The sequence below is a fragment of the Monocercomonoides exilis genome, assembly GCF_001643675.1.
Source record: "Monocercomonoides exilis strain PA203 chromosome Unknown scaffold44-821271, whole genome shotgun sequence".
Lineage (NCBI taxonomy): Eukaryota > Preaxostyla > Oxymonadida > Polymastigidae > Monocercomonoides > Monocercomonoides exilis.
In genome coordinates, this window is record NW_027150589.1 from 462,102 (window position 1) to 481,165 (window position 19,064).

Here is a 19,064-nt window from a genome sequence, read left to right on the forward strand (position 1 = left end):
TTTAATCTCTCCACACCTCCGAAAATCCATATTTTCTTTTTCTTTCTTCCTTTACTGAACTTCCTTGACGTCAAATAATTTCATCTGTTTTTTCTGTGTTTCTTTCGCCTTCAATAACTGGCTGTCTTTCTTTCCGTTTTTGTGAGGAAGCAGACAAAGAAACACTTCATCAGCATCCATCTATGTCCTCATCCTCAGAATGAAGCAAAGAAGTTGTTTTGTTTTCAATAACTTGCCAGTTATATAAGAAGATAAGCTGTGGAATGATCTTTTCAAAATTTATATTGCTGAAAAATGTTACAAAATGAATGCTTTTATGTGGAAAGAATTTCGGACAAGCAAAATAAAGAAAATTTTTGTTCTAATAAACATTTAGAAAACATCTGTGGATTTTGCACGTAAGATGGCTCACTGCAATAACTTCTTTTTTAGAAAAATTCCCTTTATCTGTTTTCATCGCAGATGCGTTTGTTCGGCAAAGAAATGCTTCCTTCATCCCGAAGATGATATTCACTTCCTTTGAGATTAATTAATAATATAACACTTCCACAAAACTTTTTTAGTAAATTTTTGTATCAAAATTGTTATTTCTTAATTTCTGATAAATGAAGGAATAACAATGTTTGTTAATTAGCTTTCTTTTTTTTTTTTTAATAACGATGAGCAAACGAATATATTTTCATTTGACTTTGAAGCTGTTCCAATATTGTCGGAACAGGACAAATTGAAATGATCTTTTGAGAAAAATATAAATTTCTTTTTCTTATTGGGGAACTTTTTTTTGATCAAAACTCGAACGAAAGAATGATTTCAAAAACGATCAGCCTTATTTTCAATAATACAAATGAAATGATGGAAATAAAACATTAATGAATAGAACGCAATTTTAAAGAAAAAAATAAATTCTTGATTTTTCGAATTGATAGAATCAAGTTAAGTGTGCAAGTTGTAAAATCATAAATAAGAATATCGAATGTATTATATTATAATGTTGGTTAAAATTGTCGCATTCCTTGTTTGTTTGAATACTCTTTCAAAAAGACGGACAACACAACATCAAATTTACAACTCATCATCATCCTCTCTTTGACTTTGAGCTTTCTTCTTCTTTTTGTCTTTCCTTGCTGCCTTTTTCTTCTCCTTTAATTCCTGTCTTTTCTTTCTATCTTCTCTAACTCGCTCTCTGTCAGCCTGTTGTCGTCTTTTCTGCTCAGCTAACCGTTCTGCTTCCATATCTTCCTTTGGCTTTACAAGAGCAAACTCAAGAACACGCTTGTGCACTTCAGCAAAATTGATTTTCCCGTTATATCTAACAATCCTCCTTTTCATTTCTCCTGATTCTGTTCCGTTGCCTTTTTTCTCTTTGCCCTTGTTCGCTCTCCAGTCCAAGAAAAATACTGTTGGATATTCAACCAAAAACCCTTTTTCCTCGGGTTCTTCTTGGGTCTCCTGCTCTTCTGTGTTTTCTACGTTTTCTCCCTTTGGTTCTTCCGGCTGACCAGCTTTTTGTTTTTCTTTAGCTTCAAATTCTTCAATAATCTCATCATCTTCGTCTTGTAGATTTTTCACTCTTTCCCAGACTTTTTCAACATTATCATCTTGTTCATTTGAATAACCACACATAACTCCTCTTCGATGCTTGTAGCATAACTGTTTGAACATTGGTGGAATTGTAGACTTTGAAGAAAATAGTAAAACACGAGGTATCTTAGCTGATGTGTTAAAGAATTTATCAAGAATTTTATCATTGCTTAAAAGAGTTATTTGCTTTTGCCCAAGTTGATTGTCGTTTATAAACTTTCCCATGGCCTTTGCAGAACGTTCCTTTGCGTATTCCAAAGGTTCTTTGTTTGGCCTAAACAAAAGAAGTTTTGGAACCTGTGTGCATTGGTATGTTGTTGCAATCTCCGGGTAATTATCCAGATTTATTTGGCCAACCTTAATACCAATAGCTTTCATGTTTTTCGCTAATTTTTCAAGTTGAGGCATCATATCATGACATGGTTCACAATTTGTCATATAGAACACTGAGACAAAGTTACAATACGAGCAAACACTGAAAAATCAAGAAAAAATACAAACTCACAAAATATGTATTATCGTTCCCAAGAACATCCTTTTTAAATGATTCTGTTGTCAACTCAATGGTAGCATTAGCATAGATATTTTGAACAACACTCAATATCGACAAAATCGAGGAAATCATCAAAAAAACTCACAATCCTGTTTATGATTATAAATTATTATTTCGATCAGCAAATAATGAAAAAAGTAGTTTCATCATTCCATATTAATTCCACATTACCAAAATATTATTTAAAATAAATTTCACTTCTTAATTCTAAGTAATTTTTGGAAAATTTCAAACAAAACGTTAATATGTTCGCAAATCTGTCTATTTAACTTTTCAAAAAAAAAGAAGAAGAAGAAGAAGAAGAAGAAGAAAGAAAGAAGAACATATAGCTCCTAAACAATAGCAAATACTTCAAATTTGATTAAAAGTTCTTAACTTCAGTTACAACCCGAAAAACTGGGATAGCCTTTCAGATTACACTCGAGTGGCTTTCTCAGTCAAATCCTCTTCACGGAATGATTCATCAACCTACAGATAAATTCATGTTAATTTATTGATTATTACAAAAAAGTAACGTTCGCTAATAACATTTAAAAAAGTTCACCAGAACATACATCAAGATCATTTTGAATTCCGGTGAATGCTGATTTGATAGCACTTTTTGCTGATGCATAAAGCATACGCTTTCGAACTGGTGTTGTTGAAGGAGTATATAAAATCAGGAATATTTTTGTTCTTGTTGTGGTATCAACGGCATAATCGTGATTTACAATAATATATCTTGGCTCATTTTCAGGAAGAGCAGCTTTCAAATCCTAGTTTGTTGCGCAATCAAAATAAAATTTTTTAATAAAGTGTTTAAAAGAAAAATGAAAGCAAGTCATCATTAAAATTATGAAATCATTCCACAAACAGCAAAAGTTTTGCCTTTTTCTCCTTCAACATCAATGACAATGTCTTTATCACCTTGAATCTTGTAAATAACGAAATACAACTTGTGTGCAAATTTGAATTCGTTAAATTTGGCAACTGCCTCGTCAGTTGGAACAATACCGATTTGCATGAAAAATGTACAAATTTGCTGATCTGACCCATAATATGAATAAAATATTATCAAAACAATTTTAATCAATTTTTCAGATATTACAAAGATATTTGTTGTTTCAAATTGCTTTGATTTGGAAATATATATTGAAAAGTCTTGTTCTCGTAGTTTCTTTTGATTGCATTTTTAGAATCAACTATTTTTTCTCTTCGAAATTTCTGATACAAAAAATTTTTTTTAAATCGATATTTCATTTATGTTTTTTTGTTCAAACAGTTTTGATAGAATTTATTTTTAAATTGGTTTTGTTTTTTAACAATTCAATCAAGAATGCTTTACGAGTTTTCACTTCATGAAAAAGAAGTTTGGCAAGGAGAATTCACATAAAGGAGTAGAAGTTGCACGTTCGAAAATGCATTTCATTTTTCCAATAAAACAATCATATGCACAGGGAACAATTTCAAGCTGTTGATTGTGATTGTCATATTTCACGCAAGAATGGAGTATTTATCAGCAAACATTTCAATAGCCATTATAAAAATTTGCGTATCAATTGACGGAGTGATTTTTATGAATATATTTTCAAATTAATGTATTTTATGTGGCTGCTCTTTTTTCATCAAATTGATGTTTCTGAATTTCAATATCTCGAATCGAAACTTAAACAGTTTGTTTCAAAATTTAGCTTGTCATTTGATAAAATAAGTTATGCTTTTGTTTTTATATTATTATTTACAGCACTCTTTCATATCAATACACTGAAATATCTTCATTCATCAGAAAAATGCCGCCTTAATTGGGAATTGTGTACTTTTGAAATCAGAGATTTACAGAGTATTTTTGATGAGTTTTGTAATTTCCTGCGAGTTATAAATACCATTGTATACCTTTTTCCCCTTTGGATTGAGAAGCAATGAGGATTACTCGATGGCTTAAATTAAAGAAATGATTGACACTGGGAGATAAAGTGTGTGCTGAGGACAAATGCTCGAGAAGCAGATTCTGATTTTCATATTGCCACCAGCTGAGCATGGTGTGAACGAGATAAAGAAAGAACGCGAAAGAAGAGGAAAGAAAGTCAGAACTTTATCCTTGTATGAAAGAAAAGAAGTTACCATATGAAAATCAACTGCATACAGTTGTATTGAACGATACAATTGTTATCGGAAGAAGTTGCATCTCTGAAAGTGAGGAAGACAAAGGCGAAGATGAGGTTGTTGTATTTATTTCGGGGAAAAAGAACAGATCAAATCGAAGCAAAGATCAACTTTAAAGGAAGAAATAGAAAAAAGAAGGGATTAACATTCAAGAGAAATTACAATTTGAGTGCTATTTGCATTTCTTCTTCCAATATAACCGATTTTTCAGTTGCACAAAGCTTCAGCTCAACGTCGGTTCATCTGTATAAGCTGACGCATTTTGAGGTGAAGGTTTTAGCATTTTGATAATTCCAATTCAATTTAACAAGTGACATTGAATTTGGTTTTCTGAAATTTTGATTGTGAATTAATGCATTATTCATTTTTAATGAACAAACAATTTTTTATTTATTTTGATTTTTTCTAACAATGAAAGTTAATAACGCTTGAATGCACAGCTGTAAAGTTTGATTTTATTTATATTTTTATATTTTAAATTTTTATTTTTATTTTTTTATTTTTTATTGAAAAAAAGTACAAATAAAATAAAAGAAAATAATTTCAAAGAAATTTATTTATTTCATATTTATACAAAAGTTCTCCATTTGAAAAATGACACTTTGTCTCCATTCGGAGCTTCAAGAGGTTCTTGAATCATTACAAAAAGATTTAAAGTTATGCTAGTTCCTTTATTTCCTCCACGAACCTATGACAAGCACAAGCAGATTTATGCAAATGCGAAAATTCGTCCATCAATTTTCAAAATTCCACAGCATTTGATACAGTTTCATTGATTAATAATTCAAAAATTCATTCAAAATTTTAAAAAATTGATTCAAAAAATGAAGAAGAAAATGACATAATATTAAAAAATAAATTTACACACCGCTAATTGAAGTTCTGGTGGTATTTCGTTGAACCCTGTCAGCATCGCCTTTCCATTCTTAAAAAAGCGAATTTCTTTTCTTATTGTGTTAATTTCCACTGCCACAGTATCTCCTGACTCAAACGGCTCATTGGCGCGATAATTTTGATTGTTGCAAACAACAGCTCCACTGAAAATTTGAGTGAATGACGTGAGAAAGAGAACACGAAATCATTAATCAGTTTCAAGAATTCAGTTTTTTTTAAAAAAAATTCTCAGATTTCATACACAATCAAATAAAAATAATCACAAAATAATTCAACCACAATGCATTCTCACACTCATATTCCAATGCTATTCAAAATAACCATATACACAAATGCAGCTCTAACAGAATGTCATACTTTTGCTGATATCTCACCCCGTCAATATCGCTTCCTCCAACAGATAATGGTGTTATTTCACAAGGTGATTTCACGACGCAAATACATAGCTTTGAGCAAGTTTCAGAAGTGAAGTGAAAAGAAAATTCACTAAAAATGCAAAGAAATATAAATATTTGTTCAACAACATTTAAGCAAAAAAATTTTTTGAAAATTGTTGAAAAATTTTCAAGTCAGATAACTCAATTAAAGTATCAAATTCAAACGCAACATATATTCCGCCAGTGATAATTTTATCTAAAGCAACAGTACGCATAGGTGGAAGAACCCATGTTAATGTTTTATTGCTTAGCTTATATTCCATACAATTGGGATCTGGTATGAATGCAACTATATTAAATCGAAAATTTTCAAACAAAAAATTAAAACAATATTCTTTGAATTTATTCAAAGATATGAAACCTTCTTGAGGATAAGCCACATTTTTTCCATTTTGCACTTCGGAGCGAGGTCTTATTGATTGACTATCCGTAATGTTTGTACTTATTGACATTGTGTCACTTGGTTGTTTCACAGCAACAGGTTTTCTTGGAAATGAAGAAAGATCTGCATCAACATCAGAATTCATTTTTTCCAAAGGAACAGAAAAAGAAGACGATTGAGGCATAGAATCAAACGGCATTGCAGAGCCTATTCTCTCACTAAAAGCAGATCTGGAAGAAGATGGAAAAGATTCATCATGAAGATCAGAAGTTAATGATATTGATGATGGTGGTCTTGGAGTTGCGGTTGGTAGAGACATATAGATATTTGGACGTTCAATATCTGTATGATTGAAATGATGTTATGACAACAAATAATAAATAAATACAGACCGAAATAAGAGAAAATATTGTCCGTGATCTTTAACGCCTTAGCAAGTGATACACACAAAACAACTTGAAGATGAAACGCAAGTTTCCCTCTGTCTTCACTTGAAATATACTCCTGAATAAAAAATGTTTCATCTTCAAGCAGCATTTCCACAATTTTGATTTGTCTTTCATTTAAAAATGTGATTCCATTTAATATTTTATTTGTTTTTTCTGGTGAAGCGAATGACATCGGCAAAAAAAGGTAAATTCACGCAAAATAAGGATAGATATATAACATGAGACCATAACATATTTTTGACGTTCTCAAATCTAATCTTTTTTTTCTTATTGATAAAGCTTAACCATATCGGTTTTTGAATGATAACATTCACAATCGAAAATATTATTTATAGAATTGCTTTTAAAATATATTTTTAATCCAGCATTAATTAATTCAACACAAAATGAAAATTCAAGAGAGGAATAATTCGTAAAGATTAATAGTTCGCATTGTTTCTATTAAGAAAGATATATCATTGAGTTTTATGAGACAAAAAAATGCATTTTATGCAATGAAAAGAAATGATATCGATGTCAAACAATTGATTGGAATCACAAATCTGACTAAATAATTATTTCACAAAAAGAAAAATAAAATTCTCTATCCATAAACGAAAAATTTACCATTCCTTGTTGTTAAACGCATATTATATATTTTTTCTATTTTTTTATTTGTCTTTTGACATGTAAATATTCAATTTTTCAATTCATTCAAATAACATTTTTGAAATATCGTGAAGAAAAGTGATAGTTTTATGTTTCAAGCATTTCACAAGAATTTTATATTAGATATTTTCATGTTTATTCTTAAAATAAACTGAAAATGAATGTTATGGTTATTTTTTCTTTTTATTTGGCATTGAACGAAAGGAGGAGATGTTTTCTTTTTCAATTATTCCAGTTAGGGAAAGCACAACTAGAGTTAAAAATACGACCATATGTACAAGTCCATCTTTTTTAGCTGTTGGCGTATCAACTGGCTCAATTTATCTTTATAAATATGGACAGTATACCACGCCTTCCATTCTTTCAGTAATTGCCGAAGCTCCTTCTATAATGACAATTTCACCAAATGAGCAATTAATTGCAATAGCGACAAAGACGACAGTTTATATTGCTGATATTTCGAAAAAATCCATTGTACAAACAATAACAAATCACAAATCAGAAATAACTGCTATAGCATGGGGTTTCATAACTTATTAATTGTTGGTACTATTTTTAACATCATTATTGACTTATTATTATTTTGTATTTAGGTCAACGACCATTTCGAAGAGAAGTTCCTGTTCTTTTAAGTGGGGATTCAAGTGGCTTTGTATATTTAACAAATCCAACTTCACTTTTAAATGCAACTTCGTTGCTTTATCAATTTGAATCAGGAGTTGTTTCACTTGACGCTTGGGACAGTACACATTTTGTTGCTTCCTCATTTAATCTCGCTGTTGTTATTGACACAAAGAAAAATGAAGCTCATCAAATGGGGAATCAACCTCGCAAGGGAGCTCAAGGAGCTGTATTCGAGAAATTTACTGAAGAATGGCTAAGTGAAGCCGATGTTCCTCTTGGAAAGATATTTGCTGCAAGACCGGGTACCAATCCATTACGTATGTGGGTTGCAGATTCAGAAACGGCAAGAGTTTTAGAGACACTTAAAATGACTCCGCCAATGCAGGTTTTATCTCCTTGCCATCCTCTATCTGCCCCTGCTCCATTTTCATCTCATTTTCACGCTTCATCACAAACTCCTTCCACTTCATCATCATCATCTTTAACTCTTTCTTCCTCAACACAGAAGCCTTCAAGCACACCTCAAGCATCATCAGCCACTCCCTCACAATCTTCACCAGCGCCATCAGCAGCACCAGAAAAGCCCCAAATACCTCGTCCTCCGCTGTCACTTCTGCTGTACAGCCACACAGCACACACACTTGTCTCGTGGATTCCTGGCGATCCTGGCCATCTTCTGGTGATTGAGCTGCAGAGGAGAGGAAGAGAACCAGAAAAAGAAAAAGAGAAAGAGAAAGAATCAGCTCCTTCAGCTCCACAGTCACCTGTTCCATCAACCCAGCCATCTTCTTCGACACCTTCAGCCACTTCTTCCTCTCCACCCAGTTCTTCATACAATGCATCGCCAGCCCCATCAACTCCATCAACTGCTCCAGTCACAGCCAGCAGCAGTGCAAGTGTGAGTGGGAGTGGGCTTATCGGGCAGGTGCGTCTGTGGACGGTGCTGCCGTGTCTGTCGCGTGTGTGTGTGTCAGAGACAGAGGTGTTTGTGCTGCACGGGCAGAGCGGGGCAGTTGGGGTGCTGAAGGCGTCGTGGGTGGAGAGGGAGATGGAGGAGAGGAGGAGGCAGAAGGAGGAGGAGGAGAGGAGGAGGAGAGAGGCAGAGGAGAAGAGGAGGAGAGAAGAGGAGGAGAGAGTGAGGAGAGAAAGAGAGGAAGAGGAGAGAAGAAGAAGAGAAGAGGAGAAAAGAATTGAAGAAGAGAGAATAAAAGCAGAAGAGGAGAGGAAGAGGAAAGAGGAAGAGGAAAGAAGGAGAAGAGAGGAAGAAGAGAAGAGACGAAGAGAAGAGGAAGAGAGAAGAAGGAAAGAAGAAGAAGAGAGGAAGAGAGAAGAAGAGGCGCGTCGGATTGAAGAGGAGAGAAAGCGAGCAGAAGAAGAGAAGAGAAGAGAAGAGGAAAGAAGAAGAATAGAAGAGGAAAGGAAGAAAGAGGCAGAGCGGAGGAAGAAAGAAGAGGAGAAGAGGAAAGAAGAGGAAAGAAGGAAGGAAGAAGAGAGAAGGAAAGAAGAAGAAAGAAGAAAAGAAGAAGAGAGGAAGAGAGAGGAAGAGAGGAAGAAGAGAGAAGAAGCATTGAGAGAGGAAAGAAGAAAGAAAGAAGAGGAAGAGAGAAAGAGAAAGGAAGAAGCGAGAAAGAGGGCAGAGGAAGAGAAGAGAAGAGAAGAAGAAGAAGAGCGGAAGCGATTGGAGCAGATTGAGAGGGAAAGAGAAGAAGAGAAGAAGAGAGAAGAAGAGAAGCGAAAAGCAGAAGAGGAGAAGAGGAGAAGAGAGACGATTGTTATTAAAGTGGCAGAGCCTGTTCAGTCATTCGAGGAAGAGGAAGAAGACACAGCGCCTTCTAATCAGACATCATCATTGGCAAATCAAACTGCTTCTTCATTGTCGCTATCTGCATCCACTTCATCCATTTCCACTTCATCCTCACCCACTTCATCTCCTTCTATTTCCTTTTCTCCTTCTCCTTCTCTTCCTTCTCTTCCTTCTCTTCCTTCCTCTTCCTCTTCTTCTCCATCCTCTTCACCTTCTTCTTCTTCTTCTTCTTCTTCCACAATCCCTTCCTTTACTCCTTCCTCTTCTCCTCCTGTCTCCATCCGTTTTATTCCTCGATCTGCTGCGTCTTCCTCCTCCTCGTCTGCATTCACAGGAATGGAAGGGGCAGAGAGCCAGCTGGAAGAACAGGCAGATTTGGACTCGACTTTTCTGATCCCGCCGAGAAAGAAGCGGAGCAGCGAGACAAGAATTGTTGCTATTTCTCCACTGACATCATCATCATCATCACTATCATCAACCATCTCTTCTTCTCAAACAGACCCAACTCAGCTGATTAATCAGCCAGTGCCATTTGCACAGCCACTTGGGACGATGCCATTTCGCGTGTCTTATCTGCCTTCTCCTCCAGCCACTCCTTCTCCTTCGTATTCTCCTTCTTTCACTCCCTCTGCTTCACCACACGCACCCACCACACTTCAAAGCCAGCCATCTACCCCTCTTCTATCATCATCCTCTTCCTCTTCCTCTTCCTCTTCCTCTTCCTCTTCCTCTTCTTCTATTTCAGCCTCTTCCATCGCAAAGAAGCTGAGCAGCGTGCTGTTTTCCACCGCTTCTTCACAGCCATCCACATTCAGCGTGAGCAATCTGCCTTCTTCGTCTGATGCTTCGTCTGTTGTTGTGCCGCAGCTGATGAGTCAGTCTTATTCTTCTGGTGTGAATGACACACAGGAGACAAGTGGGCTGGCAGAGGACGAAGGAATGAAGGCATTTCACGAGATGCTTTTGGTGAGGCAGGCTGAGGCGAGGAAGAAGAAGGAGGAGAAGGAGAAAGAGAAGGAAGAGAACAAAGAAGAAGACAAAGAAACAGAAGGGAGTGAAGCAAATATTAATCAGAACAGTTCTATTTCATCTTTATCTGATTTGAAGGCGAATGCAGCTGAAAAGAAGGCCAGTGCTTCAAACAGACAGCCATATGCCAATCTCTTCCAGGAAATTAAGAGTCTGTCTGCTGTTTACAACACACAAGTGCCTGAAATACCAGAAATGCCTTTGTCATTTGCTGTTGTGGAAGATGAAGAGAAGATGAGAGAGAAGGAGAAGGAGAAAGAGAAAGAGAAGGAAATTGATAAAAAAACAGAAGAGAAAGACAATAAAATAGGTGCTTTATCAACAAACTCAAGCACAACCTCTTTGAAAGAAGTGGATTCAGTTACAATCTGTGTTGATAAGCCCAACCATTCTCAATCGTCATTTGGGTCTTCTTCTTCTTCCTCTTCCTCTTCATCCTCTTTCACTTCAAGTTCTTCATTCGCCCTTTTGAAAGGGCTGACTGACGAAGGTGTGATTGAAAAGCGAAGACTGAGAAAAGAACAGTTGAAGATTACAATTGAAGAGAAGTCTGCGAAAGAAGAAGAGGCAATTGTGATTGATTTGGATGCGCTGCTTGAAAAGAAGAGGAGGAAGAGGCAGATTCTGGGAGAAGATGAAGATGAAGAGAGAGAAGAGGAGAAAGAAGAAGGAGAGGAAGGAGAGGAAGAAGGAGACGAGAAAAAACACGAAGGAAGTAATAATAGCGATAATGAAGGTGATGATCGAATACAAAGAAGAAGAGAACGACAAAAGGCAAAAGAAGGAGAAAGAAGACAGAGAAATTGGAGAAAGAAAAGCGATGCCAAAAGAGAGAGCAGAAAGAACAAGAAGAAGGCAGAGATTGAATGGGAAGAGCAGCTGAGGAAGGAGTGGAAGAGGATGCTGTTGATTGAAAAGGAGGAGAGGCAGAAAAGGAGAGGAGAATTAACAGAAGAACAAGAATTGCATTTGGAAGAAGATGAAGAAGAAGAGAAAGGAGAAGGAGGAAAGGAGGAAATTTTGATGGAATTTGGGTATTGCGATGGAGAAGACTTGAGAAAACAGCTTGGAGATGACAGAACAGAAAGGGAAGGAAGCAGAATGAATAAGAGAATGGAAGATGACATTTATGCGCTTTCGAGTGAAGAAGAATCAGATGATAATGAAAATGAACTGGAATTTGAACTGTCGCTGCTGAGGGAGGAGGAAGAGGAAGAGGAGAAAGAGGAGAAGGAAAAGATAGAAAGAGAAAGAGAAAGAGAAAGAGAAAATGAGGGGTTGAAACGGGAACAAGAAGAAAATGGAGAGAAAACAGAGAACGCTGAGAAAGAAGGAGATGCAGAAGAAGAAGAAAGGAAGAAAGAGGAACTTGCAAAGAAGAAGATGGAAGAGGCAATGAGGAAGGAGAGGAGGAGAGAAGAAAGAGAAAGGAAGAAGGAAGAAATGAGGAAGCGGAAGGAGTTTAAGAGTATTGAGAAGAGATGGAAGGAAGAGAAGAGGAGGAGAAGGATGCAGCAAGTGGGGAGGGTTCAGCATTGGATGTTTGTGAGGAAGATGGAGAAGATGGCAGAGGGACTGATCGAGGAAGTGGGGAAAGAGAAAGAGGAAGGAAAAATAAGAGAATTTAATGATGAATTAGACAAGTCATATGAAGAAGAAACACAAAAGGAAGACGAAAAAGAAAGCGAACTGAAAGAGGAAGAACTGAAGCCACAACCTCTTGTGCAGGATGAGGAGGCAGGCAATGCAGTTGAAGCAAGAGCAAAAGAAGGAGCTGCAACAATGTCAACAACGGAATCTGCAGCACATCAGGATGTATTGAAGCATTCTTCAATGGATTCTGATGATTTAAATGAAGGTGATAATGATATTAATAGCAATGGCATTTCAATTTATGTTCCAATGTTTTCCTCGAATCCATTTTCAATTTCATCATCATCAGCATCGACAACAGTTACATCTCCTTCTTCTGAGCACCAAAACCAATTGGAAAATTCATTATCTTCTTCTTTTTCATTGCAGCCGATGCTTCTTCAGTCTCCTCATGGAATGCTCCAACAATTATTTGAGAGTTCTTCAGCCTCTTTAATTTCAAGTCAATTGGCTTCAGTGAACAAAAAGTCATCTCGATTTTTGGCTTCAGAGACTGAAGTATTTGAGTTCTGCTGCACTCTGTTTCCTTCCATTCGTGAACGATTCCTGGCACAAGTGAGCAGAATCATGAGTGCTGGAGAAGAAGAGGCGAAGCAAAAGGAAATAACTGAAAGAATGAAACAACAGAAGATTGAAGGCGAAGGAGAATTTGACAGAAATGAGAATGAGAATGAGAAAGAGAAAGGGAACAGCGAAAATGAGACAGGAAAAGGATCAAGCACGATATGTGGAGGAAATAGCGAAAAAGCAGTGAGGATAAGCAAGAGTGTACCAACGATGACAATGCAGTTTGTTGAAGAGACCATTCGCAGACAGGAAATTGAGAGTGAAATGAAACAGATGAAGGAGTTTCATAGCAACAACATTACAAACAATAACCATTATGAAGCGATAAATGATAATGCAATTGAGAGAAAAGGAGAGAAAGACAGAGCAGATGAAGCACAATTATATGAGAATGGAAGTGGTATTGTACCAGAGGTTGATTCAGCAATGACATTCCGCAGTGGAGTGAAGGTTTGGAGTGCTTTCGCAGGAGCATTTAGTTCGAAGGCATCAACTTTTTCTCTCAACGGATCAAACAACTCAACAGTCTTTGCAATTTCTGGTAACATTTTTGGGCCGAAGAACATGAACGAAAAATCAGCAAGCTATTCAGGCTATTCAAATGTGCAATCCAGCTGTTCTTCACACAAAACGCAAGGAGAAGCAGACGATGATTGCTCATCTCCTCTTCACAACACACGACTTCTCCGTGCAATGGCTACACATCTGGCAGCTTGGATGTGGGGCTATGAGCGTTCAGCTGCATATTGTTCTTCATTTTTAAGCAGCTTTATTTCTGAAAGAGAATTAACAGATGCATTGGAAAAGAGAATATTAGATCTGAAACATTTGGCGAGCGGAGATGTTGTTGGCACGTGGGATCATTGCCGAAAAGCGCAGCTAAATACTCTTTGCCTGGAGCTTCAGATTCCTCATCCACAAATGATCGCCTTTAGAGGAACTAACACCGCACAGAAGACAGAAGAGAAAGCAGGTGAGAGAGGATGCTGGCCAATGGCTAAGGCAGATTGGACAGATGCTGTCTCACTTTCGTTTCTGATGTGCACTTATCCTGTGATTGATGTTGACCAAGCGTTGCATGTGTGCTGCTTAAGATCGCACTGGATGAGTGTGGAGTTTCTTTTGTATGAAGAGAAAAGGAGGAAAGAGGAAGAGAAGAGGAAGAGAGCTGAAGGGAGCATTTGGGATGAAACCGAGACTGACACTGAGATTGATGGGAATGCTGTGCTGAATATGGAAGAGAAAGGGATGAAAATGCTGCGATTTGAGTGCATTCCTCGCTCAGAGCTTGGAACAAGCGGCAATTTGGATGCAACAAATCTGTGCGGAGCTGTAACTGGCCAAGGGTTCCAAAGGAGTTTATTCAATGTTGCATGCAAAATAGCATTGAGCAAGTTATCATCGAATGAAAATCGACAAATCTCTAATTTTGCATCAGTTGCTTTCAATTTGAGCCAACACGATTTGAGTGATTCTTCTGCTGCGTCTTCTTCCTCCTTTTCTTTGAAAAATGTTGGCTTTATTTGCCCTGTTGCCCCACGTTACATTGCCACTTTAACAAAATATTCTTCAGGTAATGAAAATTGCACAAATTTACAAGCTAATGAGGAAACATTCAAAGAGATCACGTTTTGTCAAATGCTGAACATTCTTTCAAGCAAATTAAAGATGTTTTGCTCGGATAAGCAGAGCCAAATCAAAATGCTATCGAACTCGATTCAATCCACTTCAACTGCATCACTTCACTCTCCACTCACTTCAATACAACCTCATTTCGATATATCATCATCTCTTTCTTCCACATCACTATATTCTCTTCTGTCTTCAGCTGCTCATCTCTTCCCTGTGCTTTCTCCAATGCATGTTATCAACTCTCTTGGCGGATTCAGCTGCAAAGCCATTCGAATGCTGTGTGCTTCCACTCCTGGCAGATTACCCAGATTCATTTGTGGAAGGCAGCGGCTGGCGGCACTCAGCTGCGGAGATGAGAAATGCAACTGCGAGGAGATTGCCAGCATTGTGGTTCTGTATCTGCATCTGGCTTTGTCTTGCTCTTCAATGCAATGTTGCTCAGAAAATCATTCTCTCAGTTGTGGTGGCTCAGCATATTCGAGAGTGATGTGGCTGCTTTTGGTGTTTTTAGTTGCAACAAGCAATGTTTCTGGAAAAGCTGTATTTGCGGAATCGAGGAATATTCAATTTGAAGAACAGATTTCTGAAGCAAATGATAAGTGCAGAACATGCGAAGAGGATCATTCTTCGTCTTTCTTTAAAAATGACTTTGTCCTTAATCCAATTCGTGAATTTCTTCCATTTGGCAAGCCATTACCTTTGCAACAACTTGCTTTGGATGAAGAATCAGATATAATCAAAAATTCAGAAGGAGAAGATGAAGTTGGAGTTCTGTGGAGGCATGCAAATTTCATTGATTGGATACTTGAAAGAATTGTAACACGCTTTTCAGCACAGAGGGAGAAATACAGCGGAAGGATGTGGAAAGTTGACGTTGAAGGATTTTGTGATGGAGAATGCGAAGAGAAGAGGATGAAATTGGAAAAAGCAATTGAAGAAGCAGAAGAAGAGATAAGTGATCTTGGTGGAGAAGGAGCGTGGGAAGGAGAAAATAGCGAAGCAGGAGTAGTTTTATGTGGAGATTGGGGTAGCGATGAGTGGGAAAGTGACGAATGGGTGGTATGTGGGGTAGTTCATCTTCTTTCTGCAATTGGGTATTGGAAAGGCGTTGTGATGGTATGCACAGCGACTGAACAGTTATGTGCAGCGATGATCGTTTCAATGCTGATGCAGGATTTTGATTGCTTGGAAATGATCGCGACAAGAGCTGATTGCACTCCATTGATAAGTGATTGGATTCTGCTGTTTCGGTTTGCATTTGGAGTGAAGGCAGAGAGTAGATGGAATTGCGTATTTAAGGAAAGAAGATTGAGAAGCGAGAAGGAGAAGCAGTTGAGGAGTGGGATTGTACAAAGTGCAAAAGCAAGTTCCACATTCACTGATGCTGAAAGGGAAAGCAGTACGAAAATCTCAGAGCAAGAAAAATCCAAAGAGTTGAAATATTCAATAGATCCTCATTCGAATTCGGAAGACTGCTCAATCTCTGCGAAAGGGCAGGATCAAATACGCAGAATTTGTACTCATGGAGGAATGATTTTACCTGGTATAACTGATTTTCATGAGCACGGATCTCGACTCATCTGGATTGCAGAGAAAACACTTGGAATGGAAAGTACTCTTTGGTGTCTGCTTTGGAGCGGATGCAACGTGTCTGGTGCAGATTTGCGGAGTGTTATTATGGCAATGTGGAGCAGTGGAAGACGATCAGCTCAGCAAAGAAAGTGCTATTCAAGCGAATGCATGTACGATGATGATATGCTTAATGAGGAGAAAAATGAAGATGATGAGAGGAGCATAGGAGGATGGAGCGGAAGAGGAGGAAGTTACTACGAAAATGGACTGAAAGGAAAAGAAAGCATGAAAGACAAAATGAAGTGGCAAATGCTTTGGAATGTGGACGGTTTAATGTGGAGCAGAAATAAAAAAAGGGGAAGGAGCATGGACGGGAGTTATGAGAGAGGAAGCATCGGAGAATTTTTATTAAGGGAATTGAGAGCTTCCGAGGAAATGCAGAGAAAGAGCTTAGCAAAGAGGGACAGTTATATGGGAAAGCAGAAAGTTCTGCACGGAACATGGATGAGCGAGATGGGAGATGAGCACGAGCATGAAGATAAGGAGATTGAACGTGAACAGATTGGGCAGAACATTAAAGAGCAAGAGCAAAGCAAGCTTGATGATTATGAATTTGATAGAACATTTGAAGAGAAAAACGATCAAAAGAAAGAAAAAGAGAATGGAAGGAACAAAAGATTGAATGTTCCAGAAGATCCAGTTAAAGCTAAAGATAGAAAATTGAAGAACACTGAAACAAAAGAAAACAGTGATTTTGCTGATGAAAGTGGAATTTCTGTTGGCTGCATTAATTTAAACAAGTGGATGAAAATTGGATGCACTTCAAAACTTCCAAAATGGAACAGACTCACTTCCATTCAATCAAAAATTACATACGATGAAGACGTTACAAAAGAACTGAAAGATGTTATAGAAATCGAAAAAAATAGTGAAGAAGAAGAAGAAGATTTCAGACAAACACAAACATTAGAGTTAGATGTTCAAAAGAGTTTAGCAAATAAACCGACAAACGCAGATTACGAAAGTACTATTGGAAATGATAACAGAGAAAATAAAATAAGCGATTCTCAATTTGAGGAATGGAAAGATAACGAATTTGCGCTTTATGACGATTGCTCATTTTTCACTGGAGTGGAGGAAAGAGATAAACAGTGGGGCATGCTATATCCTTCTTCAATTAATTTTGCTTCCTCATTTTAGCTTTAGAGAGATTTGTTTACAATTTTTTATACAATTTTTATTTTCTTTTATGTTTTTTTGTGAATGAGTGAATTAACAAAGAAAAAGAAATACTTCAATATTTTATGTGATTAAATGGTTAAACATATAAATTTCCTTTAAAAAGAAAATAAGTTCACATTTTTTCACAAAAAAAGAGAGCAAAATGGCTTTTTGAAAATTTAAAGAAAATACTCTTTGAATGTTCTCAAGGAAGATTATTAAAAAAGCTTGTTATCCATCAAAAACTGCGTTTTCAAACGTTACAACAGCAACAACAACAAATATAATTTCAATTCCAAAATAACTTTTCTTAAATAACTATTTGAATGGTCATTTGCTTGATGGTATTATTTCTCAATAAACTCCTTGGATAACACATTTCTCACCTTCACTTTCCATTTTTCAACAATTTTGATTTCACAAAGTATATGTTTGAACCCAAACAAATTTCATTGGCGATAGAGAAACGTCATGTTTCACAAAGAATGCAAACCTCATTTCGATTGTTTATAATTATTAAAAAAAGTCAAAATGAAAAACTTTAAAAAATTGAATCTTTTTGATAACTCAAAAATTAAACTTGAAAAATTTCATTTTACAACAGATTGAAACGCTATTCGATGATTTGACAAAAGCAAAACACAAATAAAAACGATCACTCAATAAATCAATTCTCTATTAACTCAAAATTCAAAGAAAAACGATTTTCGAACTCACCATCTTGTTTGAGGGCAAACGTGATTGTACTTCTGTGCATGAGCAAGACTGTGATTTTGGGTTCGGCAATTCTTCCCCCACCAGCAATCTGGCTTCCCTTTCATTGCAGCAGGAATTAAATTAGGATCAATTTGCTCTCTAAATTTCAAGAAAAGTACACCCGCAACTTTGTTGAAACAATAAGTACAGCATTCAGTATTCTGCGTTATTTTTATGTTTGTTTGAGGTATTTCAAAATTTTTCCAATTGTCGTCGATTTCAACATTTTGTAAAATTTCTTTCCAAGCTTGACCTGGTGTGACATGTAAAACATCTTTCATTAATACTCTTAAATTTTGCGTTTCAACTTCATTTTCCATTAAAATTCCAATCGGCAGATCGTTCAAAACTTTTGAAGACAAAGGTTCACCTGGAAATACCCCACAACGTTCGCACATTTTTGTTCCCGGTGCAGTCAAAATATTAAATGGAATTGGAGTAATTTTCTTCATTGTAAAAACATCTTTATTCTTTCCTGGATTTGCTTTTATGCCGTCATGATTAAAATGGACGGTGCCGGCTCCAGAAATGGTTGCAGTAACCAAACTGTTAAGTTCATCGTCCGCTTTTATTGCTAAAAGAATGTGACGTGGACACACTCTCTTTGATTTCATTTTCTTACAAGCTCCCCCAGCTAATTCTAGTATTTCTGCAGCAAGATATTCCTAATGAAATGAATTTAAAATATTTTAAAAATTGAAAGTTCAAATTCAAATTCAAAAAATCCATTCACAATATGCAAACCAGAACTCCTGCTGTGTAAATAGCGGCTGACGGACTAACTCTGGATTTGTTATATAAATAATTCTTTAAATAACGATGAATACGTCCAACAGGAAATATTAGTCCTGATTTAATAGAACGTGAATGAATTCTTGCCTTTGGATGATTCATAAAGTTTTTTTCTTTGTAAAAATTAAATGCTAAAAAGAATTTATGTCAAAAAAGTGCGATTAATATCCGCAACGAAAAAGAATTTGCGATTTTTCAAACAAACAATATTTGAAATAGAAAACAACAATTCTTATTAATTTTATGATGGGAATTGACTGTTGTTCAATTAGAATTCCTCTTTGAGTTTTTTGTACGATAAATAAGAAATACAACGACTGCATATCTC

The 19,064-nt window shown here is 36.4% G+C and overlaps 5 protein-coding genes across 5 annotated transcripts; 1 reads left to right on the plus strand and 4 right to left on the minus strand.

Moving 5' to 3' along the window:
- Positions 1-808: 808 nt before the first annotated feature.
- MONOS_5719 (Protein disulfide-isomerase) lies at positions 809-2,206 on the minus strand (the record flags this gene model as incomplete). Its single annotated transcript, XM_067875892.1, has 2 exons — positions 809-2,027; positions 2,083-2,206. 2 exons carry the CDS (start codon positions 2,204-2,206, stop codon positions 1,063-1,065), a joined length of 1,089 nt encoding a protein of 362 aa, XP_067721947.1. The 3' UTR covers positions 809-1,062.
- A 172-nt stretch (positions 2,207-2,378) lies between these two features.
- On the minus strand, positions 2,379-3,162 carry MONOS_5718 (cofilin/ADF). The gene is made up of 3 exons (XM_067875891.1): positions 2,988-3,162; positions 2,689-2,889; positions 2,379-2,602 (listed from the first exon to the last, which is right to left on the minus strand). Exons 1-3 carry the CDS (start codon positions 3,135-3,137, stop codon positions 2,549-2,551), a joined length of 405 nt encoding a protein of 134 aa, XP_067721948.1. The 5' UTR covers positions 3,138-3,162; the 3' UTR covers positions 2,379-2,548.
- A 1,655-nt stretch (positions 3,163-4,817) lies between these two features.
- MONOS_5717 (uncharacterized protein) lies at positions 4,818-6,658 on the minus strand. Its single transcript, XM_067875890.1, has 6 exons — positions 6,382-6,658; positions 5,969-6,331; positions 5,773-5,896; positions 5,528-5,656; positions 5,145-5,313; positions 4,818-4,964 (listed from the first exon to the last, which is right to left on the minus strand). Exons 1-6 carry the CDS (start codon positions 6,608-6,610, stop codon positions 4,845-4,847), a joined length of 1,134 nt encoding a protein of 377 aa, XP_067721949.1. The 5' UTR covers positions 6,611-6,658; the 3' UTR covers positions 4,818-4,844.
- A 601-nt stretch (positions 6,659-7,259) lies between these two features.
- Positions 7,260-17,264, plus strand: MONOS_5716 (putative Hermansky-Pudlak syndrome 5 protein). Its single transcript, XM_067875889.1, has 2 exons — positions 7,260-7,609; positions 7,680-17,264. The coding sequence occupies exons 1-2, from the start codon at positions 7,297-7,299 to the stop codon at positions 17,165-17,167; spliced, it is 9,801 nt and encodes a 3,266-aa protein (XP_067721950.1). The 5' UTR covers positions 7,260-7,296; the 3' UTR covers positions 17,168-17,264.
- A 372-nt stretch (positions 17,265-17,636) lies between these two features.
- MONOS_5715 (Histone H2A) lies at positions 17,637-18,985 on the minus strand. Its single transcript, XM_067875888.1, has 3 exons — positions 18,942-18,985; positions 18,689-18,867; positions 17,637-18,609 (listed from the first exon to the last, which is right to left on the minus strand). The coding sequence occupies exons 2-3, from the start codon at positions 18,836-18,838 to the stop codon at positions 17,902-17,904; spliced, it is 858 nt and encodes a 285-aa protein (XP_067721951.1). The 5' UTR covers positions 18,839-18,867; positions 18,942-18,985; the 3' UTR covers positions 17,637-17,901.
- Positions 18,986-19,064: the final 79 nt, after the last annotated feature.

What these genes read in the sequence shown, in the direction of transcription:
- MONOS_5718 (XM_067875891.1), bottom strand. Translation starts at nt 3,137, where the DNA reads ATGCAAATCGGTATTGTTCCAACTGACGAGGCAGTTGCCAAATTTAAC. An exon ending in AAAAAGGCAAAACTTTTGCT is followed by an intron (nt 2,890 to 2,987) that starts GTTTGTGGAATG and finishes GCAACAAACTAG; the next exon opens with GATTTGAAAGCTGCTCTTCC. An exon ending in GAATTCAAAATGATCTTGAT is followed by an intron (nt 2,603 to 2,688) that starts GTATGTTCTGGT and finishes ATTTATCTGTAG; the next exon opens with GTTGATGAATCATTCCGTGA.
- MONOS_5717 (XM_067875890.1), bottom strand. Translation starts at nt 6,610, where the DNA reads ATGTCATTCGCTTCACCAGAAAAAACAAATAAAATATTAAATGGAATC. An exon ending in GGGGTGAGATATCAGCAAAA is followed by an intron (nt 5,314 to 5,527) that starts GTATGACATTCT and finishes TCAAATTTTCAG; the next exon opens with TGGAGCTGTTGTTTGCAACA. An exon ending in CACCAGAACTTCAATTAGCG is followed by an intron (nt 4,965 to 5,144) that starts GTGTGTAAATTT and finishes TGCTTGTCATAG; the next exon opens with GTTCGTGGAGGAAATAAAGG.
- MONOS_5716 (XM_067875889.1), top strand. Translation starts at nt 7,297, where the DNA reads ATGTTTTCTTTTTCAATTATTCCAGTTAGGGAAAGCACAACTAGAGTT. An exon ending in AATAACTGCTATAGCATGGG is followed by an intron (nt 7,610 to 7,679) that starts GTTTCATAACTT and finishes TTTTGTATTTAG; the next exon opens with GTCAACGACCATTTCGAAGA.
- MONOS_5715 (XM_067875888.1), bottom strand. Translation starts at nt 18,838, where the DNA reads ATGAATCATCCAAAGGCAAGAATTCATTCACGTTCTATTAAATCAGGA. An exon ending in TTTACACAGCAGGAGTTCTG is followed by an intron (nt 18,610 to 18,688) that starts GTTTGCATATTG and finishes TCATTTCATTAG; the next exon opens with GAATATCTTGCTGCAGAAAT.